Raw genomic sequence first — 23,920 nt, forward strand, 5'->3', positions numbered from 1 at the left:
AGTAGAACAAGATCGCTGCACACCGCACTTATCCAATCCTACGTCCCTCCTGCCATCTCAGCACTTTTAACCTTGTACCCATTGCTCTGGCCGGCCCAGTTTTAAAGTGTCCGACGTATTGTTACTGTTGTTGTTACTGCTTAATTATTTGATTTGCTTCTGTCTCATTGTTGTGTTATGATGTGTTGTATTGTGTTTTGAGGCTTCGGCCTATGTGAGCCGCATCGAGTCCTTCGGGAGATGCTAGCGGGGTACAAATAAAGTTAATAATAATAATAATAATTGTACTTAAGTGCAGGCCAAGGTCTTGAGGCACTGCACCCAGTGTGAGATCACCACTGGGACCACCTTGACTGGCTTGTGCCACAGTTTTTGTAGTTTGATCTTTAAATCCTCATATTATTGTTGTTGTTTATTTATTTACAGTACTTGTATACTGCTTTTCTCACCCCTAGGAGGTGTTGTTGTTGTTGTTGTTGTTATAAAAGCCAGGGACCTTTGGGTCCTGCAAAGTCCAGAGAGAAAGAAGATGCGCCCACAGCCATGTCCGGTCCCTCACACTCTCCTCAACCTTGTGTTTCTGACAGATTGCCTCCAGAAGACCTGCTTGCTTTCCAGTTGGGTGGCTGACTGCAGGAAGGGGGGACTGGGCCACGCTTGGTGTGCCTGCCCGGACCTCCCCCTGGAGAAATGAGCCTTCCCCCCGCCCCCCACGTTGGCCCCAGCCCCCACCTCTCTGCGATGTGCAGCTGCTTGGCCTCCAGGGCCAGCCGGCTGAGCGTCTTCCACATTGCCTCAGTCTCGGCGGACATCTCCAGCGTCTCCAGGAAGACCATAGCCCTGAAGACACAAAGCAAAGCGGCCCCTCCCTCAGGAAGGGGAGAAGCAGGGGGGAGTCTTGCACGTGTCCCGTCCCCACCATCCCAAATTTCCTCCCCCAAGCAGGGGCCGAGGGCATCCTCCCATTAAAGAAGAACCAGCAGAACCCAGTTGCTGGTTGTCTGGAGGGTGGGAGGATGCTTGTGGCCCCCAGAGCTGCTCCTGCCCCCCCCCCCCCCCGCCTGCAATGGGGCGGAGTGGTCCCCTTCGATCCCTGACCTGTGGTAGTCGCCGTCGTCAATGGCCGTCCCGAACTCAATGAGCCCCTCGTCCAGAGTGTAGCACACGGTGTTCACGCCCTCCGTCACAATCACCTCCGTCTTGCCGCTGCCCCTCTGGAGGTCCACAATGTCACCCTGAAAGGAGCCATGACCTTGGGGTTGCCCTTCCACTGCCCCACTGCCTGCCCCCCAGGTCCCCCTACCACCCAAGGGAGGAAGGGAGGGGAGGAAGGGTGTGGTTGGAAAGAGAAACCTCCCAAGCCTCTCGCTATTCATTGGTTAACGTATGTATTTGCTAACCTGTATTCTATGTGTACGCTGGTTTGCCACCATTAGGCAATAAAAACCAGGGCCGGGCCAGTGATGGGTACAGGTTAAAAAGTGCTGGGTGTGGCTGGTGGTATGTTGGATTTCTGAGCAAGTGCAATGTGCAGAGAGTCTTAAACTCTAATACTTAAAGCTGGGGGTTATCCTACTCCAGAAAGGCACATCGGATGTGCGATTCACAGTTGACCACGATGGGAAAACAACGTCTTATCTAACTGAACTTTAATAAGAAATTTGCCCTTTAGGTGAATTAATATAAATTGTTTATAAGTTATGTTATTTTTCAAAGAAGACTGTTGGGGTTTTTTTTATCTCTGAGTGCATATTTTAACTAAGAGGTTTCAAGGGAGAGTATATCTTTTAGGCAACTGCAAATTCTGCTTCAAAGAAGCAACCATCCTATGCTAACCAATATATTTTTATGCAGTGGCATGTCTTTATCCCTGGCAGTTTAAAGACGTGGTTCTTCAGTCTAACAGCTGAATTACCTGTGTGCCGTTACACAAATGCTTATGAATATCACTAGTTCAAAGGGTTGACTCCTAACAAGGCCATGCTTTTCTTGACTAGTGGTTTTCAAAAGGTGGTCTCCACATGTTCATGGAGATTCATATTTGTCAAACGAATGTGACATCCAATTGTAATAGCAGTAACCTTATCTACCTTCTTACATTTGACTGTGGTTTGTGGTATATTGGAAAAACAACCAGACCTCTGAGAATTAGAATTTCTGAACATAAATCTAGAATAAAATGTTTATCTATGGAGTCCCTTCTATATTCACACTTTACACAATACAAACATTCATCCAATTCCCTTAAATTTTGTGCTCTGGAATGCATCACACCAAAACCCCATATGGATTTGGAAGAACTATTATCCCAAAGGGAAATGTTCTGGATCTTTAAGTTGAAAACCCTTTCCCCTCTAGGACTTAACGAGTCACTTAATTTTAGCTGTTTCCTTTAAGTTTCTAATTACTCTTTATAAACCTGTGGATGACCCCTTCAGAATTACTCGCAGTGTGAATTTACTTCAAGCAGAGTCACTTTTTGTATAAGCTACTGGCATGATGTGAGTATATGTTATATGTTTGCTGTATCCATTATCTTTACTACTGTAATTGTGTTGGAAAATACTTGTTACTCTATGTGATGTTATGTTTTGTTATAGATAAGAGTCTAGAGTTGCGGAATTTATCAACTCCTGAGGAAGGGGATTGCTTTCCCCGAAACAGGGTACAAAAATACCCGGGCACCCCTGTTGAATGCCATTCGGACTTTTCCTACAGAGACTTATTTTGAGAAGCAGTGCTCCATTTTCACTGGACTTAATTTGGATTTATTCCATGAAGATTTTTGAGAGTGGTGCTCCATCTTCATTATTGACTTCAGTATACATATAGCCTCATGACTCTATGCTTACTTTGTGTATGATTTGTCTCATTGTATGTATCCCTGAAGCCTATATACAGTGGTACCCTTGTTTAGACCTGGAACTGTTACATTTGAGAGCGGTTGCTCCTTTTGATTTTGTTTTGGGCCACTGAATTGAGCTATGTACTCGGGATTTTGTTAAATAGCATACTATATGCTCTTTTGACATTATATTTTGACATTATACATAGATTGTTTTGTGTTTGTGCTGATCCTTTTTACCTTGTCAATAGGATATGGAATTCCCAATAGGCATAGTGCAGGAAGAGTGGGCGGGGCCCATGCTACCTACCTTCATGGGAAACATGGTCACTCGCTCGGGGGTGTCAATGTTGTACCAGACGCAGAGGTTGTTCCGGTTCTGGGCCACCACCACGTCACTCCCAGGGACCCACTGGACGTAGGAGCAGTAGCTCAGGATGGTGGTCTTGGTGGCACTCTCAATGTCATACAGGTGCAGCTGGGGGGGGGGGGGAGGAGGAGAAAAGGCTGAGGATCAATGGGAAGGAGGGAGGAAGGGCTCCTGTCATGCCCCCACAGAGGCTTTTCACAGAATCCTGGAATCCTCGAGTTGGAAGAGGCCTCGTGGGTCATGTACAGGATAAAACAATTAAAAGATTCTAATGAGATAAAAATAGGAGCAGGTTATTTGCAGGGAGCTTGTAAAAACTTCCCATGTGGAGGGCGTGTACTCCAGTGGCAGAAGGAATGAGGGGAGCAATAGTATCGTGTTATACATCTACTCGCCAAAGGTGAGCCAGGAAGAGCCAGGTTTTAAGGTTCTTTTTGAATGTTTCTAGTGAGGGGGCTTTCCTGATCTCTCCAGGCAATGAGTTCCAGAGTCGGGGGGCCACAGAGGAGAAGGCTCTATTATTATTATTATTATTATTATTATTATTAACTTTATTTGTACCCCGCTAACATCTCCCGAAGGACTCGATGCGGCTTACACAGGCCGAAGCCTCAGAACACAATACAGTAAAAACATAACACAACAATAGTAAACAAAGCAAATCAAATAGTTAAGCAAATAACAACAACAGTAACAATACATCAAGACACTTTAAAACTGGGCCGGCCAGCGCAATGGGGTACAGGGTTAAAAGTGCTGGAGTGGCAGGAGGCACATAGGATTAAAATAGTGCGGTGTGCAGTAATATTAATTGTACTAAAGTGCTTCTAGGACTTGGGGTGGGGGATTCCTAATCTGAGAAGGCACATCGGAATAGCCAAGTTTTTAGGTTCTTTCTGAAAGCTGCCAAAGAAGGGGCCTGTCGAAGATCTTTTGGAAGGGCATTCCAAAGTCGGGGGGCCGCCACAGAAAAGGCCCTGTCCCGTGTCCCCACCAAGCGCGCTTGCGACGTGGGTGGGATCACGAGCAGGGCCTCCCCAGATGACCGGAGCGAGCGTCATCCCTTGTACTCACTAGGCCAGTGTTTCTGAGTGGTGTTCATTGTTTCATGTCTTGATTCTGGTGTCTTGATTCACACTTGCTTTAAACCAGTGTTTCTCAACCTGGGTGTCGGGACCCCTGAGGGGGTCGTGAGGGGGTGTCAAAGGGGTCGCCAAAGACCATCAGAAAACATAGTATTTTGTGTTGGTCATTGGGATTCTGTGTGGGAAGTTTGACCCAATTCTATTGTTGGTTGAATACGGAATGCTTTTTGATTGTAGGTGAACTATAAATCCCAACAACTACAACTCCCAAATGTCAAGGTCTATTTTCCCCAGACTCCACCGGTGTTCACATTTGGGCATATGGAATATTTGTGCCAAGTTTGGTCCAGATCCATCCCTGTTTGAGTCCACAGTACTCTCTGGATGTAGGTGAACTACAACTCCCAAACACAAGGTCAATGCCCACCAAACCTTTCCAGTGTTTTCTGTTGGTCATGAGAGTTGTGTGTGCCAAGTCCAATTTAAACCCATCGCTGATGGAGGTCAGAATGCTCTTTGATTATAGGTGAACTATAAATCCCAGCAACTACAACTCCCAAATTACAAAATCAATCCTCCTCCCCCCCCCCCCCCCCCCAACCCCACTAGCATTCACATTTGGGCATATTGGGTATTTGTGCTCAATTTAGTCCAGTGAATGAAAATCCATCCTGCATATCGGATATTTACATGACGATTTATAACAGTAGTAAAAGGACAGGTATCAAGTAGCAACGAAAACAATACTATGGTTGGGGGGTCACCACAACATAGGGAACTGCTTTCAGGGGTCACGGCATTAGCAAGGTTGAGAACCACTGCACTAGGCGATTGGTAGGGGCGAAAGGAGGGCCTCCCCCGAAGATCGAAGGGCCCGGGTTGGTATATGGAGAGAGAGCTTAGGGGGCAAAACAGCTCCCATAAGCCTTCAGAGATCTCCTTCCCCCCCACTCCAGGCCCCCCCTTACCTTCATCTTCTTGTCCCGGAAGAGCAGCTTGTGCCCCGTCTCGTTCAGCTCCAACCAGTCGATCTTGCTGTCGTGGCTGATGGTACCGATGTTGTAGCTCCCCACAAGGTCCACTGAGGCAGGAGAGGGAAGGACAGGCATTAACCATGGCCCCACAAGCCCAAAGTCGCTTGTGCATTGCGGGGCCTGTGACACAAAAAAATCATTGCAGATTTGATAAATGTGCATTTAATATGATGTATAGTATGAATGGAAGGATGTATGGATGGAGTTAATAATTTTGGAAGCACCAGTAAAAGACTAGTCTGCCATGACTAGCTACCTGCTTGCTGGACTGTAATTAAAAGTTGCTAATAAGAACTGAAAAGTAAGCTCTGATAAGAACTGTGATAATGGTTCTTTCAAGTTAAGAGAAATGTTTGCAACATTCCTTATGTTAAGAAGAATGGAAGGATGTATGGATGGAGCTAATAATTTTGGAAGCATCAGTGAAATATTAAGGTCTGCAATAACTAACTTGCTGGACTGTAATTAAAAGTTGCTAATAAGAACTGAAAAGTAAAGTCTGATCAGAACTGTGACAATGGTTCTTTCAAGTTAAGAGAAATGTTTGCAATATTCCTTATGATAAGAAGAATGGAAGGATGTATGGGTGGAGTTAATAATTTTGGAAGCACCAGTAAAATATCAAGGTCTGCAATAACTAACTACCTGCTTGCTGGACTGTAATTAAAAGTTGCTAATAAGAACTGAAAAGTAAACTCTGATCAGAACTGTGTCAATGGTTATTTCAAGTTAAGAGAAATGTTTGCAATATTCCTTATGATAAGAAGAATGGAAGGTTGTATGGTTGGAGTTAATAATTTTGGAAGCACCAGTAAAAGACCAAGGTCTGCCATGACTGACTTTCTGCTTGCTGGACTGTAATTAAAAGTTGCTAATAAGAACTGAAAAGTAAACTCTGATCAGAACTGCGTCAATGGTTATTTCAAGTTAAGAGAAATGTTTGCAATATTCCTTTTGTTAAGAAGGAAGTCTACACAAGCCTTGCGTTTGCCAACACCAATCAAGAAGAGTCAACATCTGGCCAGGAAACTGAGATGGAGCCAAGATGGAAGATGTCTATCATTCATTTACAACTTTGGGACAGAATCAGCAGAATATTTCTATAAAAGACTCAGTCTAATAATGTTCAAAGTGTGGCAGACCTGAGGAGTCTGTTCCACCCGCCATGCTCTGCTCCATGGGGAGGAGAGAGGTGGTGTATTCAGAGAGAGGCACATTTGCAAGGGAGCAATCTGGTCACTTTGGAGCTTCTTTCTCAAGGGAAGAGGAAGAAGTGTGCTTTTGGAGTCTTGGATTTTGTGCAGGGAGTCAGGCTCTGCTGTAGGGAGAACAGAGATCTGGTCCTTGGCATTATGCTCAGGGAAAGGATGCATTTTGGCATTTTGACGTTATTGGCAATACGGAAGTTTTGGAACTATATGTTGGCAGGCTGCAGGGAAGTAGGGTCTGGCCTAACAGGTGCTTCTCCAAGGAGGGAGAAATTGGTATGGTAATATTTGGATGCATGAGGACGAATGCATGTACATGTGTGTGAATGCTGAGTGAAAATGTAACTTCCCTTTTGTTTGTTTGTTAGCTATTTAATTGTGAATCCAATGTAGTTGCACAGATCTGTATGTCGGATCTGGCCATGGTGGTCCACGCCGTAGTTACCTCCAGATTGGACTATTGCAATGCTCTCTACATGGGGCTCCCCTTGAAGACGGGCCAGAAATTTCAATTGGTCCAATGGGCGGCAGCCAGACTGTTAACTGGAGCGAATTACAGGGTGCGGTCAACCCTGCTGTTCAAGGAGCCCCACTGGCTGCCATTTATCTTCTGGTCTCAATTCAAGGTGCAGGTCCTTACCTACAAGGCCCTAAAAGGTTTGGGACCCGCCTACCTATATGACCGCATTTCCATGTACAAACCCTCACAGTTTCTTCAATCTTCCGGAGAGGGCCTTCTCTCGCTCCCACCTCCATCACAGGTGCGACTTATGGGGACGAGAGAGAGGGCCTTCTCTGTGGTGGCCCCCCAGCTCTGGAACTCGCTCCCCAGAGAGATTAGGCAAGCCCCCACTCTGGCAGTCTTTAGGAAGAGCTTGGAAACTTGGCTGTTCCAGTGTGCCTTCACGGAATGAATGTGCAATAACCCCTAGACTTGTCCGATTCTTGAAGAAAGCCCTCGGAAGCACTTTACTCCTCCCACGAGTGCAATCAACCCTACTTTATCCTCCAGTTCCCGATCCAGATGCATTACATTGCGGTCTCAACCAGTGTTTTAATTTTTTAATTCCATTACAACTGGCCCTGCCCATACTGCTTGACTTCTGTGTTTTAAACGTCGTGATTTTATATTGTTGATGTGTTATTAATAATTGGTTTTGTGCTGGTACAGCTGTACCAGGAGCTCCAACTTTATTTTCTTTCTGTTATCTGTTTGCAGTCATAGGGCAGGCTTCCTGTCCATCATAATTAAGCTTTGGTTCCACCCCCTTGTTCAGGGCTCTGGGAGGGAAAGGAGCCATTTTTTGGGCAGTCTCACACAAGGAAGCTAAACTATAGGACGTAGACCAGCTCGTCCTGTAGAAAAGCTTCTTTTCTCAATAGCATCCAGGGAAAAGGTCCCAAGGCTCTGGCTGAGAGCTCACAGCCTCTCAGCCTCACAGCAAACAGAGGGAAAACAGCCCCGAAGTTCTCAAGGAATTCTCTGGGTGAGGACAGCAATACAGATCTACAGAACTCCAGCTGAAATATCTACAAGCCTCGGCTGGTAGGTCTACTCGATACCCAGACGCATTTGGAATCGGTAGTAGGACCCACACCGATAAGGCATAGATAGTAAACAGCCTGGGAGAGGTTAAAAAGGGTTTTTCCTACAGAGAAAGTTCAGTTAATCAAAGTCAGATGCCAGCCCATTGAGGACTAGACTAAGAAAGCCTTGAAGTGTTGTTTGAACCATTGAAGACTTGTTGTTTGTTCCATAATAAAGACTTTGTTGTATCATTAAAGACTCTAAAGACCATCACTTCAGAAAAATCCCTGAGAACCTCTCTTTGAGGCACCCCTGGCTTCCCGCTGGGCTTAAAGTATACGTCCTATAGAAGAGTACAGCTGTTACAGGCCCAGCGTGCGACAGAACAGGTTTTGTATTGTATTTTTTATTTTTATGATTGACTGCTGTGTTCTGTTATATTGATGTATTGTATTGCTGGGCTTGGCCTCATGGAAGCTGCCCCGAGTCCTATTGGGGAGATGGTGGCGGGGTATAAACAAACATTATTATTATTATTATTATTATTATTATTATTATTATTATTATTGTTATGTCATTCTTTGTCTAAATGTTTTTCTATAATCTGATAGACCCTCTCACACTAGAAATTGCAATAAGAAGAAAGTCATTGAAAAGTCATTCATGACACCTGGTTGGGGGTGAGGGTGGGGGGAGAAGGAGAACGTGTCCTTTCTCACCGGCTGCAATGGTCTTGATGTCCACCAGGTAGGCCAGCCGCTTGTTCTCCTCAGAGCCCCGCTGCCTCCGCTCGTTGATGCGGACACTGAGGGCGAAGGAAGGAGGAAGGGGCGCTACAAGGGGGGAGCGGGGCACCAAGAAGGCCCCCCACCCTCCTTTCTCAGGGCCCAATGGGAAAAGAGGGGGGCTCCTGCCTTCACCTGATGAGATGAGGGTTCATGAACTCTGTCCGCACGGAGCCCAGGATCTCGTTGCTCCCGTACTCCACCAGCGTCAGCTCCCCAGCGTTGAAGATCATGCAGACCTAGAGACCGGGAGGGAAAGGCCCAGCTTACCTGTCTAAACATATCTCTCCCTATGAACCATCTAGGACTCTAAGGGATTGTGGACACCGGGTGTCAGGACTCGGTTTCCTGGCCTTGGATGGTGGCGCAAAAAACCAGATTCCTGACATGGAGAGCCGATAAGGATTTGCAGCTGGTGGCCTTGGGGAGGGCAGTTGGTGGTTTGGCGGGGAATATTGAGCGGGATTCTCAGTCGGTGGGAAGAGGGGATTCGAATGTGGGGGAGGGTATAAAAGGGTTGGCTTGCGTCTGTATGCCAATCCTGGCTTTCGTTGTGTATGCATTTCCAGTAGTAAAAGTTCCTGATTGATTACGGATTGGCGTCCTGTGTCTTTTCTGGGAGCGGCTGCTGTGAGCTTACACCGGGATTGTGGACACCGGGATTGTGGACACCGGGATTGTGGTGCAGCTGGCTGAGTGTCAGCTGCATTAAGATCCCTCTGACCAAAAGGTCATGAGTTCGAAGCCAGCCCGGGCTGGAGTGGGTGTCCAGCCATTGTGTAGTCTGTTGTCGACCTTTGCAACCCGAAAGACAGTTGCATCTGTCAAGTAGGAAAATAAGGTACCACCTTAAAAAAGTGTGGGGAGGCTAAAGTTAAAGACCTGGATGTTTGTGCAGGCATTTGAGTAATTTAGTGCAATCTCTGGTAAATTGAACATAGGAACAGAACAATGGACAACGAACTTGGACTACGTTTGGATGATGAGGCGACCCGGGGTGGGTTTTTTGTGATAACTGTGTATTGATGTTTGTTATTGCTAGAAATGGAATTGTGTAGTTTAACTGTTGATTTATTGATTACTGCTGTTTTTACTGTCTTTGTTGTTTGCTTTCTGGAAACCGCTGTGAGTCGCCCTCGGGCTTGAGATACAGCGGTATACAAGAATAGTAAATAAATAAATAAATAAATAAATAAATTAACAGATTTATGAGGCCATAAAGAAAACTCAGGGATGTGGAATGCGGAAGAACTTCATCGGTTTCGCTGATGGACGATGAAAGCAGCAGCCCCCCTGGCGGCCAGAAAAAAGTTAAATAGCCACTGTGTATTGTCTGTATTCGTTGTCTGTCAAACTGGCACGGAATGTTTGCCATATATGTGTACACTGTAATCCGCCCTGAGTCCCCTGCGGGGTGAGGAGAAGGGCGGAATAGAAATACTGTAAACAAATAAATAAAGAAATAAGATGGTCTGGGGAGGCCCTGATCTCATTCCCGACTTCTTCACAGGTACGTCTGCCGGGGACGAGAGACAGGGCCTTCTCAGTGGTGGCCCCTCGACTGTGGAACACCGTACCTAGGGATATTATATCAGCCCCCTTCCTACTAACATTTCATTAAAAAGTCAAAACCTGGCTCTTTGAGCAGGCTTTCGTAAATGCAGCGTAACAGGTAAATATGGAATTATGGAACGACTGGACGATGCGACTGGAAAATGATTTTAGTAAGAAGACTCTGAAGATTTATTTTTGTATTGGTTTCCTATGGTTTTCTATTGCATGCTAAATGTTTTTAATTATAATTTATGTCCGATGGGGCATGGAATTGTTGCCAACTGTAAGCCACCTTGAGTCACCTTCAGGCTGAGAAAGGTGGTATACAAATACCGTATATAAATAGAGGTGGGGCGGGGTAGGAGGGGAAGGGAGGCACTTTGAATGGCACCCTTTGCGAAAGCAAGGAACTGGGTGAGCTTCCATTTCCGCCCCACGTTCCCCTTTCTGCCACAAAGTTTGCAAATCCAGAAGCAGGACATCTCGCCCTCCCTCCCTCCCTCTTCCAGACTTACGTTCTCATTCTCGAAGAAGAACTTCTCATTCCCACCAGAGCCCTGCCAGGCCACCTGGGAGAGAGGAAGGGGAGTGGCATCAGGCTACGTGGCAGCCCCCCAAGAAGCCGGTCCCAGGGCTGTGGCCAGCCTGCTCGGCTTTGGCCTCCTGTTGCCCCAATGGAGGGTCTCGCCGGGCAGCTCCTCCACCCCGTCGCCTCTCCTGTACCTCGCTGAGCTTGTTGGAGGTGAGGTCCCCCAGGAGGAGGGTTTCCGGGGTGTGGGCCACCAGGTAGCGCTCCTTGCCCAGGATCTTCACCTCGTCGATCTCGTAGCCATAATGGGACTTCAGCACCACTCGCATCCCGGTGGAGAGGTTCTTCACAATCACCTGGGCAGGGACACAAGCGTCTGGGTTCTGGCTGGCCCCCAAGGAACCCTGGTTAGCTTCCCCAAGGGCAGGGGGGCTTCCGTCCCTTTCACATAAGGTGGGATAAACAAACAGAGCCAGGGAAGTCCTGCTCTTCCCCATGCTCTATTCTGGCTTGGTCAGACCACACCTGGAATCACACTTTGTCCAATTCTGGGCACCATAAATGAAGGGAGATGTTGACTCTAAGCTTGAATGTGTCCAGAGGAGGGTGACTAAAAGGATCAAGGGTCTGGAGAACAAGCCCTATGAGGAGTGGCTTAAAGAGCTGGGCATGTTTAGACTGCAGAAGAGAAGGCTCAGAGGAGACATGATAGCCATGGATAACTATGTGAGGGGAACTCCCATGTTACGGCAGCTCCACTGGCTGCCAGTTTGCTATCGGGCACAATTCAAATTGCTGGCTTTGGCCTATAAAGCCCTAAACGGCCACGGCCGAAATTATAATAATAATAATAATACTTTATTTATACCCTGCTACCATCTCCCCAAGGGACTCGGTGCAGCTTACATGAGGCCGAGCCCACAATACATCAGAACAAGCATTCGGCTAATCCGGTGCGATGAAGTTGATGATCAAGGACTGGCAATCACAGACAACGAAATTGGATTATGATTTTAGTTAAGAGATGCATTGGTCTGTATTGGTGGCCCAATACTGTGTACTGTATATGTGTTTTATGCTTTTAATCTGAATATTGTTGTTTTTTAAGTGTTGTAAACCGCAATGAGTCGCCGATTTAGGCTGAGATATTAGCGGTATACAAGTGCATAAATAAATAAATAAATAAATAATAAAATAATAACAACAGTAATACAAATCAATACTTAACTCATAATAAAAATAAGCAGTAAACATTAACAATAACATGATGACGTTTAAAAACCTATGGCTGGGCCAAATGTAATAATTAAAATATTAAAAACAATGCTGAGCATGACCAGGTGGGATAGAAAATTTTCAGAGAGGGATGGGCTGTGCAGACAATCCTAGATCGCCAATAAAGTGCATTTAGGGACATATTGCTGGGACAAATTATCTGTCCAAACACATCTCTCCCTATGAACCATTGTGGAGATTAAGATCCTCCGGGGAGGCCCTGCTCACCATCCTGCCATTGTCACAGGCACGATTGGTGGGGACGAGAGACAGGGCCTTCTTGGTGATTGCCCCTTGGCTATGGAACTCCCTTCCTGGTAAGATCAGATCGGCCCCCTCCCTCCTGTCCTACAGAAGGATGGTCAAAACTTGGCTGTGGGACCAAGCTTTCAGGACAGGGCAATAAAGCACTGTTAAGAAACTTTACCAGGCCAATTCGATTTGACGCAGATTACCAAGACAGTTTTAACAGTGTATTTTAATGTCGAAATAAATGTTTTTAATGTTTATGTATACCTATAATGAATTCTTGTCCCTGAATTAAATCATAGAATCCTAGAATCCTAGAGTTGGAAGAGACCTCCTGGGCCATCATCCAGTCCAACCCCATTCTGCCAAGAAGCAGGAACATTGCATTCAAAGCACCCCTGGCAGATGGCCATCCAGCCTCTGTTTAAAAGCTTCCAAAGAAGGAGCCTCCACCACACTCCGGGGAAGGCAGAGAGTTCCACTGCTGAATGGCTCTCACAGTCAGGAAGTTCTTCCTCATGTTCAGATGGAATCTCCTTTCTTGTAGTTTGAAGCCATTGTTCCACTGCGTCCTAGTCTCCAAGGAAGCAGAAAACAAGCTTGCTCCCTCCTCCTCCCTGTGGCTTCCTCTCACATATGTATACCTGGCTATCATATCTCCTCTCAGCCTTCTCTTCTTCAGGCTAAACATGCCCAGCTCCTTAAGCCGCTCCTCATAGGGCTTGTTCTCCAGACCCTTGATCATTTAGTCACCCTCCTCTGGACATATTCCAGCTTGTCAATATTTCTCTTGTCAATATCTCCCTGAATTGTTACCAGAGGGTTCCCAGGATTTGGGTCTTGAAAACAACTCTGCACCTGCAGAGGTTAATGAGCAAATAGATCGATCACAGGAGATTAGTCAAAACGGACAAGCCGAACAGTGGCTTCGGCGGTCTGCCAGGATCCGACAGAAAAAGATAAGGGAATCTCAATTAATGCCAAACCAATTTCTGAGTGCTTGGGATAGGTTAACGAGGGGATAAAAGTTACAAGTATGGGAAATATAGTCAGATGAAGCATCGTTTGGAATCAAGTGTAGTTCTCGTCCTTGTTTCATGAAAGCCTTGCTGGGAAGATTCTTGTCTAAGTATTTCCTGTTTCATGGTTTGGATTCTTGGATTGTATGAATGCCGACTCATGCCTTGGATTAATGTTTCCTGGTTTTCTGGATTATATTAGAGAAGTGTGGACTTTGTTTTGATGGACTTTGCTGAACTTTACCCTGGACTATTTTTTGCTCTTGCTTATTTTCTTACCTAATTGGATTTACTTATTTCTTTAAAGTGCTTTTTTACTTGCTGCTTTTTAATTATCTTCAGTAAAAGGATTGTTTCCCAATCAATGGCATGGTGTTTACAGTCAGAGGGCTTTCTCCTGTCCTGGAGTGCAACAATTCTGACTACGATTATGTATACCTGGCTGGGCCCCACGTAGGTCATCTCAAACTTGTTCTTGTAGATGCTCCTCCGGAGGCAGCAATCAAACTGTTCCACTCCACCGCAGAGGGTGCCCTGTGGAGGGGGAGAGCAGGAGGCGTCCCTTCAGCCCCCTTTAGCCCCCTATCCCAAGCCCAACCCCTTCCTCCTCCTCTGCTCTGGAGTGGGCAGGAGCTTCTCCCGGGAAGGCCACACAAACCGCGCAGAGCCGGGAGCCGTCCCTCTTCCAGGCCAAAGCGGTGATGGTGTAGAGGTGGGGGATCTCCTTGGGCTTGGCTTCCTCCCAGGCGCCCCGGCGGGGGCTCCAGTTCAGCACTCGCAGCCTGGGGAGATGGATGGGGAGGGGGGAAGTTAGCAGGGAGGGGGAGGCTTCCTCTGCAGCATAAAACTGCCCCTTCCGCATAGGCACACATGCACATACACACACACACACACACTCTCCAGCCACTGACCCACCTATCGAAGCTGCCAATGACCACCGACTGGCCCCCGGGGCTGGCAGCGGCCACCGTGAACTCCTTCTCGGAGGTGTCCCGGCTGTAGTCGAAGGTCTGGATAATGTGCCCCTCCCTCCCGTAGGCCACGATCTTCTTGTCGCAGCCGGCCACCACGATGCTGCTGGAGGCCCAGGCCATGGCGTACGGTGGGCACGGGTGTACCACCAGCTTCCCCTGCAACCAGGAAGAGACCAGAGACAGAAGTGGGTGAGGGAACACACACACGGGGGGGGGGGGGGTGGTTCTGGGGGGAACTTGAAACAATGACCCTGCTCATCAGTTCATCCCAAGAGGCAGGTCAGGACCTTGTGTGGGAGGGGGCGTTTGAGTAAATGCTGCAACAATTGGCAATGACGATTGGAACGGAACATGGATAACGAGATTTGGATTGTGATTCAATGATGAGACGTCGCGAATGATTTAGTGTAACTGTATTATTGATAGTGATGTTGTTTATTGTTGTTTGTGATATTGCTATGTTGCAAATTGTACCTGTTTTTATATGTTGTACACCGCCGTGAGTCGCCCTAGGGCTGAGAACGGCGGTCTACAAGTGCAGTAAATAAATAAATAAAATAAATAAATAATGGAAAGGCCTAGCAGCGAGGGGAAGCCCAGCCCCTTCTGCAAGTCACAGGGAAGCCCCTTGCGGGCCACATCCGGCCAGTCTGGGCTTGTCCCTCATCCACATGCACAAGGGAGGACCACCTTACGGCAACACTAGAAGCACTCCAAGTGGCCAGCTACTGGTCAAAGGACATTTAATCCAATACCAAGCTTGCAAACTCTGTGTTTTTGTATGTTTGTTTGTTATGATAAAAAGTGTAATATAACTGTTCAGTTGCCTGACATGATAAATAAAATAAAATAAATGCCTGGGAAGGTGGGGAGGGGTCCTCAAAGGAATCTGGGGAGGAGGCCAAGGAGGAACTGTTTCTCGCACTTTCAGCTGAGGTTGGTAAATGTCCATTTCTAAAAGGGGGGGGAGAGGAGCTGAGCCCTTCCTTCCCCTCCTTGCCCCCCTCTTTAGGGCTGGTCTTGCTGGGAAAGGGCCACTGTAAGGTGAGGCCCATCCACACCTGTGACTCTCCAGAGCCTTCATCATCGAAGAAGTAGCGCACGATGGTCCCATCTGCATGTCCGGACAGGATCCCCTTCCCCGAGACACTGTGGAGACAAGGAGAAAGAGGAGAGGCGGTCAAGCAGAGAAGGGGAAAGGGGAGCCCTGCATTGGGGGGGGGGGGGGGCAAGCAGGGGCCACCATTCCCCAGACCCCCTCTTCCCACTTTGCTCACTTGGAGGCCAGAGACACCACGTAGGAGTCCGTCCCATAAATAGTGGACGACTTGTTGGTCTTGGTGTTTGCCAGGCGAACCTTCGGGAGAGAAAGACTCAGCTGAGCCACCCATGGGGCTGAGACCCACAGGCCACTCAGGATCCTGCCCTTCCCTTTGCAGGAACATCACCCAGATTTGGGGGGGTCCCCAGCTCTTCCCTGACCTTTCCTTCCACCAGACCAAAGACGATGGTGTTCTCCTCCGGCCACAGCAGACAGGTCACGGCGCTCTGTTGGGGAGGGAGATGGGTTCAGCAGCCGGAAGGCAGCCAGGCAGAGAGAGCCCAGCTCTTCCCCTGTCTGCAGAGGACCCCAAGCGGGGGTCCCCTGTGGCTCCTGGGCTTCAGAAGGAAGTGAGAAGCAGGCAACATGTCAGGTCGGTCTGCCTGAGGCTTCCTCCAGCAGGGAAAGAAAGAGTGACCTGGAGCCAAGCTCAATGATGCAGGCAAAGGGTCACAGGGGGCCCCTGGGGGGCCCCTGGGGAGCCACTGGCCTCCAATGAGTTTCCAGTCCCAATTCAAGGCGCAGGTGATTACCTACAAAGCCCTAAACCAGAGGTCCTCAAACTTTTTAAACAGAGGGCCAGGTCACAATCCCTCCAAGGGTTGGAGGGCCAAATTATAATTCGAAAAAAAACGTAAATGCACACTGCACATCTCTTATTTGTAGTGCAATTCTATAATTAAAATGGAGAACAATTTTAACAAATATAAACTAACTAGCTGTACCCGCCACGTGTTGCTGTGGCCAACCTTCCCTCCCTCTTTCTCTCCTTTCCTCTTATTCTTTCCCTTCTTCTTTCTTCCTTCTCTACCTGTTTCTTTTCTCGCTTCCTTTGCTTTTTGGTTCCATCCTTCCTTGTTTCCTTCCTTCCCTCCCTCTTTCTCTCTTTCATTCCTTCTCTCCTTCCTTCCCTCTTTCACTTTTTTATTTCATTCTCTCCTTCCTTCCTTCTCTCCCCTTCTTTCTTTCCTTCTCTCCTTCCCTTTCTCTCCCTCCTTCTCTCTTTCTTCCTTCTCTCCCTCCTTCCTCTCTACCTTTCTTTCTTTCCTTCTTTCTCTCCTTCCCTCCTTCTTCTTTCCCTCCTTCCTTTCTTCCTTCTCTACTCTTCTTTCTTTCCTTCTCTCCTTCCCTTTCTCTCCCTCCTTCTCTTTCCTTCCTTCTCTATCCTTTTTTCCTTCCTTCTCTCCTTCCCTCTTTCTTCTCTCCCTCCTCCCTTCCTTCTCTACTCTTCTTTCCTTCTCTCCCTCCTTCTTTCCTTCCTTCCTTCCTTCTGTGTATGTGTTTTGTGTATGTATGCATATATGTGTGTATATATGTGTGTTTGTGTATATATATGTGGTTTTGTGTGTGAGTTGTAATGTTGTTGTTTTTTTTTTTTTGCTTTTTAAAGTCCCTTCTTTTGTGTTTTCAGTGTTTTTATGAGTGATGGTCACTCGTTGGCCTGAGAGGTGTCATGTGTCCAAATCTGGTGTCAATTCGTCCAGTGGTTTTTGAGTTCTGTTAATCCCACAAACGAACGTTGCATTTTTATTTATATAGATGAGCATTTCAGTGGGAAGGATAGGCCTGCTTTGGGCTGATGAGATAGGATTGTTGTTGTTGTTGTTGTTGTGTGCTTTCAAGTCGTTTCAGACTTAGGTTGACCCAGAGCGAGGGCCGAGTAAAGGACCTTGGAGGGCCGTATTTGGCCCATGGGCCTTAGTTCGAGACAGTTCCAAAGGCGGGGGGCCACCACCGAGAAGGCCCTCTCCCTCGTCCCCACCAATCACACTTGAGACGGAGTGGAAGCGAGAGGAGGGCCTCCCTGGACACCTGCCCTAAACGGTTCAGCACCTGCCTATCTTTGCAATCGCATCTTCCCCTACGAACCAACACAAGCCCTAAAATCATCCAGGGAGGCCCTCCTCTCACTTCCACCTCTGTCTCAAACGTGGTTGGTGGGGACGAGGGAGAGGGCCTTCTCGGTGGTGGCCCCTGGAACTGTCTTCCTAGGGAGATGAGACTGGCACCTGCCCTGCCCTCCTTCCAAAGGAACCTAAAAACATGGATGTTCCATTGTGCCTTTGATTAGGCAGTTCCAAAGAACTGGCCCTTTAATGCCTAAGTTCCGGCACTTTAGCCTGGCCCTCTGCTCTGCAATCCCGACACTATAAAGCCCAAGTACATTATCCTCCCAGCACCGGCTTTCTGAATGTTGCACTTTCCCTTAGCTCCATCTAGGAATTTGCACAAACCCAGAGCCCTCTGAACTCGGCACTTTTATCGCTCTGTATGATACTGTTTTCATGATGTTATGTTTTATTGTGATACGTTTCTATTTTTTGTTTTGTTTTATTTTTATTTTATTGTGCTATGTTTTTAACTCTGTGCTCTCTGGGTTTGTCCTTCATCCAATGACTAATCAAGACCAAACTTGGCACACAGAGCCCCCATGACCCACTCTACATCCTGCTGCAGTTTGGAGGAGGATGGTCCATGGATGATGGGACTTGCAGTACCTTCACTCACTTACTGAAACCACTGCGACCCTCATCCAATGACTGATAAAGACTAAACTTGACATACAGAGCCCCCATGACCCACTCTACATCGTGGCGCAGTTTGGAGGAAGATGGACCATGGATGATGGGACTTGCAGTACCTTCACTCACTTACTGAAACCACTGCGACCCTCATCCAATGACTGATAACGACTAAACTTGGCACACAGAGCCCCCATGACCCACTCTACATCCTGGTGCATTTTGGAGGAGGATGGACCATGGATGATGGCACTTGCAGTACCTTCACTCACTTACTGAAACCACTGCGACCCTCATCTAATGACCGATAAAGACCAAACTTGACATAGAGTGCCCCCATGACCCACTTTACATCGTGGCGCAGTTTGGAGGAAGGTGGGCCATAGATGATGGGACTTGCAGTACCTTAACACACTTACTGAAACCACTGCGACCCTCATCCAATGACTGATAAAGACTAAACTTGGCACACAGAGCCCCCATGACCCACTCTACATCCCGGTGCAGTTTGGGGCAGGATGGACCATGAACGATGGGATTTGCAGTAGCTTCACCCATATCATTTCCCATAGAACACTGTGGCGCCTACAAATCACAGACCAGGACCAAACATGGCACAGAGAACACCCATGACCCACTCTACATCCTGGTGTAATTTTAACAAGGATGGACCATAGATGATGGGATTTGCAGTATCTTCACTCACTTCCCGAGACCATTGTGACCCACACCAATGACTGATAAAGACCAAACATGGCACACAGAGCCCCCATGACCCACTCAACATTCTGGTGCGGTTTGGGGGTAGATGGGCTTGTCCCTTTGCCCTGAATCCCTTCAGGGAGATAAAAATAAAAGTTATTATTGAGGGTATCCAACAGCTTGGGCTTACCGTCTGGATGAACTTGTTGCAGATCACCTTCTTATCGCCCCTGAGATAGAGAGAGAGAGAGAGAGAGAGAGAGAGAGAGAAAGAAGGGCATGGCAAAGTGGTCAACAAGCCCTATGAGGAGCGGTCTAAAGAAGAGACTGAGAGGAGACATGATGAGGGCCATGTATAAATATGTGAAGGGAAGTCATAGGGAGGAGGAGGGAGCAAGCTTGATTTCTGCTGCCCTGGAGACTAGCCTCTGCTTCAAAGTACAGGAAAAGAAGGAGATTCCACCTGAACTTTAGGAAGAACCTTCTGACTGTGAGAGCTGTTCAGTAGTGGAACTGTCTGCCCCAGAGTGTGATGGGGGCTCCTTTTTTGGAGGCTTTGAAGCAGAGGCTGGATGGCCATCTGTCAGGGGTGCTTTGAACGCAATTGTTGGGAGAATAGGGTTGGACTGGATGGCCCACCAGACCTCCTCCTACTCTAGGAGTCTATGATTCTATGGAGCCCCACGGGAGGAAAGATGTCCAGATCCCTCCCTCTGAAGGGTCAGCCAGTGGGGGCAGGGCTGGACAGGGCAGGGCAAACCCAGAAGGGATGGACATGGCCCTACTCCTCCCCACTCACCAGTCCTCTCCAATCTTGTAGATGTAGATGATGTTGTCGGTCTGCCCAATGGCGATCTTGGTGGAGTCTGGGGAGAAGGCCATGCCCTTGACCACGTAGCTCTTCCGGCCATACTGGGGTGGGGTGGGGGGGGGAGAGAAGAGCCAAGTTAGGTCTCTTAATATTATTACCATTATTATTATTATTTTACTGACGCAAAAGCACAGTATGTCACAGCAAACGAGATCTCTATGCTGGACTTCGTATCACAAAATCACAAGTTGAATCCTTCCCACGTGTCTAGGACTGTGTGATGTATTATTATTATTATTATTATTATTTGAAACACAACAAGATCAGTCCACAGCAAACAAGATCAATCTGCTGTCCTATTATTATTGTTATTATTAGATACATAACAAAGTGGCTTTTCTTCTTTTTCTTCTTATTTGAAACACAACAAGATGAGTCCACAGCAAACAAGGTCACTCTGCTGGCTGCTGTATTGGACCACAGGTCGGACACTTCCCAAGTGTCTAGGACTGTGTGATGGATCGGCAAATAATACGTGCAGATCCCAGTAAGGTGGCCTTTTTTTGTAGCTGGCAGGTGGTGATTTTGTCAGTGCCGATTGTTTTTACGTGCAGGCCACTGCACCCAGTGTGCCGATCATCACTGGGACCACCTTTGCTGGCTTGTGCCATAGTCTTTACAGTTTGGTCTTAATATCTATTATTTTTATATTATTATTATTATTATTATTATTATTAGATACATAACAAAGTGGCTTCTTCTTCTTCTTCTTCTTCTTCTTCTTATTTGAAACAGAACAAGATGAGTCCACAGTAAACAAGATCACTCTCTGCTGGCTTTTAAATTGGATCACACGTCGGACCCTTCCCAAGTGTCTAGGACTATGTGATGTATCGGTGAATAATGCGTGCAGATCCCAGTAGGGTGGCCTTTTGCAGCTGGCAGGTGGTAATCTTGTCAGGGCCAATTGTGTTTAAATGCAGGCCAAGGTCTTGAGGCACTGCACCCTTTATTTATTTATTTATTTATTTATTTGCAGTATTTATATACTGCCTTTCTCACCCCTGGGGAGACTCCTATAATAATAATAATACTTTATTTACACCTCGCTACCATCTCCCCAAGGGACTCGGTGCAGCTTACATGAGGTCGAGCCCACAGTACAACAATAATAAAGCAATAGCAAACCAACAATACAAAACAGTTAAAATATAACTCATAAACAAAAATAAAAATAAGCAATACAGTAACACAACAAGCATTTAAAAACCTATGGCTGGGCCAAATGTAAAATTAAAATTTAAAAATAATGCTGGGCATGAGCAAGATAGGAGATAACTGGGATAGAAATTTTCGGAGGGGATAGGGCATGCAAATCAATCCTAAATCAATAATAAAGTGCATTTTGAGGACATATTGCTGACATAATAATAATTATAATAATTATAATTATATACAGCGCCTTTCTCACCCCTGGGGGGCCTCCAATAATAATAATAATAATAATAATAATAATAATAATAATATACTGCCTTTCTCACCCCTGGGGGGGACTCAAATAATAACAATAATAATAATAACAATAATAATAATAATAATAATATACTGCTTTTCTCACCCCTGGGGGTGCATTTTGAGGACATATTGCTGACATAATAATAATTATAAAAATTATAATTATATACAGCGCCTTTCTCACCCCTGGGGGGGGACTCCAATAATAATAATAATAATAATAATAATAATATACTGCCTTTCTCACCCCTGGGGGGGACTCCAATAATAATAATAATAATAATAATAATAATAATAATATACTGCCTTTCTCACCCCTGGGGGGGACTCCAATAATAATAATAATAATAATAATAATAATAATAATAATATACTGCCTTTCTCACCCCTGGGGGGGACTCAAATAATAATAATAATAATAATAATAATAATAATAACAACAACAATAATAATATTAATAATATACTGCTTTTCTCACCCCTGGGGGTGCATTTTGAGGACATATTGCTGACATGATAATAATTATAATAATTATAATTATATACAGCGCCTTTCTCACCCCTGGGGGGACTCCAATAATAATAATAATAATAATAATATACTGCCTTTCTCACCCCTGGGGGGGACTCAAATAATAATAATAATAATAATAATAACAATAATAATAATATTAATAATATACTGCTTTTCTCACCCCTGGGGGTGCATTTTGAGGACATATTGCTGACATAATAATAATTATAATAATTATAATTATATACAGCACCTCTCACCCCTGGGGGGACTCCAATAATAATAATAATAATAATAATATACTGCCTTTCTCACCCCTGGGGGGGACTCAAATAATAATAATAATAACAATAATAATAATAATATTAATAATATACTGCTTTTCTCACCCCTGGGGGGTGGGAACTCCAATAATAATAATAATAATAATAATATATACTGCTTTTCTCACACCTGTATTCTGTATTTTTTATTTTGTCTGTTTGTTTGCTTTGTTCTGTTAGAAATGTACTATAATTGACTGGTTGCTGATGACTCGATAAATAAAAGACAAACACACAGTTGACTCCATCATGGGACTCGAGGACAGGCCTGTGCCCACTTGGGGCCTCCCTCCCTCCCTCCCTCCAGGTGTTTTGGACTTCAACTCCCAGTAGGCTGCTAGGAATTGTGGGAGTTGAAGTCCAAAACACCTGGAGGGAGGGAGGCCCCAAGTGGGCCCAGGCCTGCTCTCTGTGCCTGGGCCTAACCTTGGGGTCTGCGGGCTTGGTGGAGAACTTGTCCCTCCGCTCTCCGTGCTCGTCGTAGAGGAGGACCACGCGGTCCACGGTGCAGACGGCGAAGCGGGCGTTGTTGGGCGCCCAGGCCAGGCACGTCACCTTCGCCGCCCCGTCCTGGAGGAGGGAAATAGGGTGGTCAGTCAGTCAGCCAGCCAGGCCTCGCCCCAGCCCTTCAGGCCCCCCAAATTCCCTCACCTGAGGCGCCAACAAGGTCCGGACGTGCCTCAGCTGCATCGCGTCCAGGATAGGCCGCGTCTCCCTGGCAACAACAACCAAAATGGCGTCCGGGCTCCGCCCCCTTTGAGGTGACGTCATTGCCCGGACGGGGTAGTATCCTAGAATATCTGCGTTCCGCGGTGGGCGGGACTTCTCTGTGAGCGGGGCCTCCTCCGCGCATGCTCAGAACGCGTTTGCGAGGAGGAGAAGAATCCTAGAATCTCTGTCCTCCGCGGTGGGCGGGGTTTCTCTGAGGGCGGGGCCTCCTCCGCGCATGCTCAGAACGCGTTTGAGAAGAGGAGACGAATCCTAGAATCTCTGTCCTCCGCGGTGGGCGTGGCCTCCTCCGCGCATGCTCAGAATGCGTTTGAGAGGAGAAGAATCCGAGAATCTGTGTTCCGCGGTGGGCGGGGCTTCTCTGTGGGCGGGGCCTCCTCCGCGCATGCTCAGAACGCGTTTGCGAGGAGGAGGAGAATCCTAGAATCGCTGTCCTCCGCGGTGGGCGGGGCTTCTCTGTGGGCGGGGCCTCCTCCGCGCATACTCAGAACGCGTTTGCGAGGAGAATCCTAGAATCTCTGTCCTCCGCGGTGGGCGGGGTTTCTCTGTGGGCGGGGCCTCCTCCGCGCATGCTCAGAACGCGTTTGCGAGGAGGAGAATCCTAGAATCTGTCCGCGGTGGGCGGGGCTCCTCTGTGGGCGGGGCCTCCTCCGCGCATGCTCAGAACGCGTTTGCGAGGAGACAAATCCGAGAATCTCTGTCCTCCGCGGTGGGCGGGGCTTCTCTGTGGGCGGGGCCTCCCCCGCGCATGCTCAGAACGCGTTTAAGAGGAGAAGAATCCGAGAATCTCTGTGTTCCGCGGTGGGCGGGGCTTCTCTGTGGGCGGGGCCTCCTCCGCGCATGCTCAGAACGCGTTTGAGAAGAGAAGAATCCGAGAATCTCTGTCCTCCGCGGTGGGCGGGGCTTCTCTGTGGGCGGGGCCTCCTCCGCGCATGCTCATAACGCGTTTGCGAGACGAATCCGAGAATCTCTGCGTTCCGCGGTGGGCGGGGCTTTTCTGTGGGCGGGGCCGCCTCCGCGCATGCTCAG

The 23,920-nt window shown here is 47.2% G+C and overlaps 1 protein-coding gene across 1 annotated transcript in view; it reads right to left on the bottom strand.

Annotated features, from left to right (window-relative positions):
• Positions 1-22,954, bottom strand: part of IFT172 (intraflagellar transport 172) — a 58,635-nt gene extending 35,681 nt beyond the window's left edge. The window contains exons 1-18 of the mRNA XM_060754846.2: positions 22,814-22,954; positions 22,589-22,732; positions 19,800-19,912; positions 19,191-19,230; positions 15,938-16,003; positions 15,733-15,812; positions 15,517-15,604; positions 14,397-14,611; positions 14,140-14,263; positions 13,920-14,015; positions 11,133-11,294; positions 10,925-10,978; positions 8,991-9,094; positions 8,790-8,875; positions 5,269-5,381; positions 3,156-3,323; positions 1,099-1,235; positions 733-840 (exon numbers count right to left, since the gene is read on the bottom strand). Coding sequence (XP_060610829.2) covers positions 733-840; positions 1,099-1,235; positions 3,156-3,323; positions 5,269-5,381; positions 8,790-8,875; positions 8,991-9,094; positions 10,925-10,978; positions 11,133-11,294; positions 13,920-14,015; positions 14,140-14,263; positions 14,397-14,611; positions 15,517-15,604; positions 15,733-15,812; positions 15,938-16,003; positions 19,191-19,230; positions 19,800-19,912; positions 22,589-22,732; positions 22,814-22,933 — 2,018 coding nt within the window. The 5' untranslated portion in view covers positions 22,934-22,954. The remainder of the gene's footprint in view (positions 1-732; positions 841-1,098; positions 1,236-3,155; positions 3,324-5,268; positions 5,382-8,789; positions 8,876-8,990; positions 9,095-10,924; positions 10,979-11,132; positions 11,295-13,919; positions 14,016-14,139; positions 14,264-14,396; positions 14,612-15,516; positions 15,605-15,732; positions 15,813-15,937; positions 16,004-19,190; positions 19,231-19,799; positions 19,913-22,588; positions 22,733-22,813) is intronic.
• Positions 22,955-23,920: the final 966 nt, after the last annotated feature.

Source organism: Anolis sagrei, chromosome 1 (assembly GCF_037176765.1).
Source record: "Anolis sagrei isolate rAnoSag1 chromosome 1, rAnoSag1.mat, whole genome shotgun sequence".
NCBI lineage: Eukaryota > Metazoa > Chordata > Lepidosauria > Squamata > Dactyloidae > Anolis > Anolis sagrei.